The 4,670-nt window shown below is 42.7% G+C and overlaps 1 protein-coding gene across 1 annotated transcript; it reads right to left on the reverse strand.

The window, feature by feature from the left end:
- Window positions 1-821: 821 nt before the first annotated feature.
- Window positions 822-4,380, reverse strand: LOC311324427 (E3 ubiquitin-protein ligase TRIM65-like; the record flags this gene model as incomplete). Its single annotated transcript, XM_084456881.1, has 5 exons — window positions 822-1,336; window positions 1,713-1,803; window positions 2,027-2,248; window positions 2,588-2,683; window positions 3,922-4,380. 5 exons carry the CDS (start codon window positions 4,378-4,380, stop codon window positions 822-824), a joined length of 1,383 nt encoding a protein of 460 aa, XP_084313007.1.
- Between the last annotated feature and the right edge of the window lie 290 nt (window positions 4,381-4,670).

Below are 4,670 nucleotides of genomic sequence, written 5' to 3' on the forward strand. Positions count from 1 at the left end.
TGGAACTGATGTGTCCAGACGACAAGACCTATAAGTGCAGTCCATTAACTTTTAAAGTTAAAGTGCATCATATTTAAGGTTCATATAATCTAACAGTAATGACTGAGTAGGAAATAACATTAACTGTTTTATTTGGAGCTATAATAATCATAAAAACTATTGATACAACCTTTTACACACATCTCACAAGTTCAAGCAGCTCGTAGTAGTTAATACACTTAACAAACATTATACATCCTATTTTGCACTGGCATTGTACTTGCTCTTTGCACTGTCCTGTCTCGTCCCAAAAGCAAATTCCTAGTATGTTGAAAAACATTTAAACAGCAGTCATAAACACCAACATTCATGAATACCTCATTGTACAGAGAAAAAAGACCCCTTATACAGTATCAAAGTACATCAACAATATCATATTTTATAATAGAATATGTTAATGAATGAATCTAAGACAAAATGATTGTGTACAATGATCAAGTTGAAATTATAATATTAAAGAACCAAAGTTCAACTATTATAAACAAATTATGGTATGAAGATTTCATTCTATTAGGCCTGCTGAAGTACAATGCAAGAACAATTATTAGTAATCAGCTGAATCTTTAAAGACAAAATGACTGAGAAAACCGTGACTGCATTAAGGCATACAAACCCAGGATAGAGTGGCTGGGTGAATCTAGTCTGAACTCTGCTTCATTAGGTTGCAAACTTGAGCCAGAGGCAACGTTACGTTCCTCTCCTCTTCCCCTGACCCCCCCCCCCCACCTCCTCATCTCCTCCCCCCTACTCTCCCCCCATCCTCTCGAAGGATCCCCCTCCCTCTACCACAGTTTAATGATCTCTGCACTACTCTGACTACTACACGCAAACCCTAGATAGAGTGGCTGGGTGAATGTGGTCTGGACTTTGTGGAGGAGGGTCACTGTGTCAGAGACGCTGTAGAAGGACAGAGAACCTGCCTTGTGATCCAGGTACACTCCTACTCTGGAGGACCGAGGGACTGATAGTTTAGTCTCAACATTATCATGTCTGAAAGTGTAACCAACCCTACAGCACCATAAACTCCAGGACTTGTTATTGTTACCAAACCCGGAGGAGAAGTCTGTTCTGCTGATGTCTTTATATGAGACTGCTATCTCAACTCTACCTCTCCATTCCACCTCCCAGTAACAGCGCTCAGACAGAGCCTCTCTACACAGCACCTGGGCGTAGCGGGTGAATCTGTCTGGATGGTCAGGATGCAGGCTCTGCTCTTCATACGTCACCTTCCTGTTCTCCCCAGACAGAAAGAGGGATCTGCTTGCAGTGTTTGGGTCCAGAGTGAGCGGACAGGAATCTGGGAACAGAGCAGAGACCAGATCAGAGATAATAACAGAACCGTTCATCTGTCCCCCTTAAAGCTGGTATTGTTGATGTATCATTCAACAGAGAGAGGTGGAGACTTCAGACACTCACAATGTAAGAAATGTGCTCTGGTCCTGGGCTCTGGCGGAGACAACACACACACACACACAAACACAAAATCAATCAAAAAATCAATTTTAAAATCAAGTACACAGTACACAGAGATGTGTTCAATGTGTTTCATTGTGAACCCCAAATCTTTCCTCTGGTCACATTGTTTCTTATTGGACGAGACAGGATCCCTTATTGCTCTCTGTACTTTAGTGATATTTTTACAGAATAATTTTCTCAAATCTCCTCCAACACACCTAAGAAGGAGATGTTGGACAACGTTCCTGTGATCACGTCCTCTAATATCTCTCTCAGCTCAGAGACCGCCATAGTCACATCACTGAAGAACTGAGGAGAAGGGACAGAGACGCTGGGGGGGTCTGAAGATACACTGGGACTGGAAACAGACTGGTAACTCTGGAGAGAGAGAGAGAGAGAAAGAAAGAGAGAGAGAAAGATATAGGAAATAAACAGAAACACCTACCGAGTGTACAGAATATGCTGGCCTAATCAATACACCAAACCAGTTGATGTTCACATGTCAGGTATCAAGATATTCCAGCTACTGTACCTGGAGGAAGTGGATGTGGTCTTCTGTGTGTGAGAGCTGCTCCATCGCTGCATGTCTCCTCCTCAGCTCAGCTATCTCCTGCTCCAGTCTCTCAGCCTCACTCACTGCTGCCCTCTGCTGGTCTCTGATCAGCTCCTTCACCTCAGAGCGCCTTCTCTCAATGGAGCAGATCAGCTCTGTGAAGATCCTCTCACTGTCCTGCTCTGCTGCCTGGCCAGAGCGCTGGACAAAGAAAGAAAGAAAGAAAGAAAGAGAAGAAAGAAAGAAAGAAAGAAAGAAAGAAAGAAAGAAAGAAAGAAAGAAAGAAAGAAAGAAAGAAAGAAAGAAAGAAAGAAAGAAAGAAAGAAAGAAAGAAAGAAAAAGAAAGAAAGAAAGAAATAGTTCAACTGAAACCAATAATCCTGAATGTGACAGTTATAACTGTCCTGCAGGTATCTCCTAGCCTCATAAGACCTGATCTGCGGAGGAAAACTGAAAGAGAGCTGGTGAGTTCAGGATGGTCTCACGAGGCCAGGTATCTCCCTCCACCATAGCTAGAGTAGTTGACATCCTGATGCTGACCTGGAGAGACTCCACAGCCTGCTGGACCTCCTTCAGCTCCTTCTCTCTCTCCTGGACTCTCTGCTGGACTTTGTGCTGACTCAGACCCAGCTTGCTCTGGAGATAAACACACACATTCCAACAAAACATTAGAAGTTACAGTAGGACTCTGGAGTACTGGAGCTCTGTCATAAGAAATGTATCACCGACATTGGTACAGCTGGTAAACATGAGTTGTAGGGATGAGAAAATCGATTCTTGGATGCACCATGATTCTCTCTTGAATGATGCATTACTCAATGCAGAAAACTCAATCGGAAATAAATAAAAAACATTACAAATAAATAAAAAAAGGCCCATGCTCGCTAAGCGTACATTCTTTGTGGCTTGATGGTGAAACGTTTAAAAGAAGTTGGTGAATCGTACGTTGCATAGTGGTGTTCGTGTTTACATTTGAGTTCTGGTGAAGATGGCTGAGCAGGAGAAAGAAATCCGACTGGCACACGCTGCTTTAAAAGCAAATGTACAGTATGGAAGCACTTTGGCTTCTATGAAATTGAAGGTAAAAAGGCCTGGACAAGAGCCACACAGTATGCAAGTTGTGTCGAGCTAAAATGAAATACTTTGGGTACACAACAAACTTGACACCAATAAAAAAAATGCTGATAAAAACTCGATAATCGTTTTATAATCGATAATCATTTTATAATTGCATCGCTGCCCTCTGAATCGGAATCGATTTATGAGGTGCCTAGAGATTCCCATCCTAATGAATTGAACCACTGACTGTCCACTACAGGTGGATAGGGTTGGGGTTCATTCGATTTGCTATAAGTTATTTATAAGTCATAGAAGCAAGTATCCATCCTTGGTATCAAAGTTGTATTTGACGTCATTCAGACAATGAGCAGGATGATTCTCTCTTGCGATGCTCAATTAATGACCTACTCTCTACCGTAGTTCTGCCTGCAGGCACTGAAAGAAGGACAATATCCCCCCTTCTAACATGTCAGGAGGGTGAAAGCCCTCAGTTTTGGGTTTGATGTCACTTTCATGAGTCAGCAGCATTACACTTCTCCTGCATTTCATGAGTGAGCACTTGGTGACGTTTTATAGTTCTTTACTTTATGTAGGCCAGATAGGAGTTCAGACTGGACTTACTTATAAAAGACCACAATAAGCTAATGATCGTTCAGAGTTAGCTTGTGTTTCTCAGTCAAATGGTGATTCATTTCAATATACTTTTATTAGATTTTATCCACAATCTATTCTTTAAAAATGGATGAAAAACCACCATCTTTCCGTATCTCTTGATTCCATGTTCATTCCAAATGAACCACCTATTCTGGTCTTACCTGTTTCTCTGCCCTCTCGGCTGCGGCTGGCACCGTATCATGGCCTTTATGTGCATTCACGGTACACTGACAACAGATACACTGCTGGTCTGTCTGACAGAAGACCTCCAGCAGCTTGTGGTGACTCGAGCAGATCCTCTCCTGCAGGTCACAGGTCACCAACTCTGACCCAGCAGGGCGGGTCTGCTCAGAGAGGTTCCAGGCTCCTTCTGTCTCCTTCAGATTCCTCACCAACCCAGCCAGTACGGTGCTCCTCATCAGGGCAGGCCTCGGAGTGAAGCTCCGTCTGCACTGGGGGCAGCTGTAGATTCCCTTCTGTTCATCCTGGTCCCAGTAGTCCTTGATACAGCTGCTACAGTAGCTGTGACCACAGGGGAGGGTGACTGGATCATTGAAGAGGTCCAGACAGATCGAACAGCAGAGCTGGTCCTGGTCTAACAGGACTCCCTGCTGGGCCATGCTGGTGTGTTCTGTTAGGAATAGGGAAATACAGTTTAGGCTAGAAGTGATCTCTGTTTTGCGCACACTTGAACTCACTCATCACATACTGATGACGACAACTTCTGCTATTCTTGTTTCAGTCGTTTCCATTTTTTATGGCTATTTTGTGTTTTTATTCGGACTAATATAGGTTATACAAATGATTTTAATTTGATATACAGTATGTTCATTAGGAGATGAAAATGAATAATTGTTATGATTGCCTTATCGTTTAGTTGTTTGCATTTTTGAATACATTTGAAATTAAT

This window comes from Borostomias antarcticus (assembly GCF_949987555.1).
Source record: "Borostomias antarcticus genome assembly, chromosome: 23".
NCBI lineage: Eukaryota > Metazoa > Chordata > Actinopteri > Stomiiformes > Stomiidae > Borostomias > Borostomias antarcticus.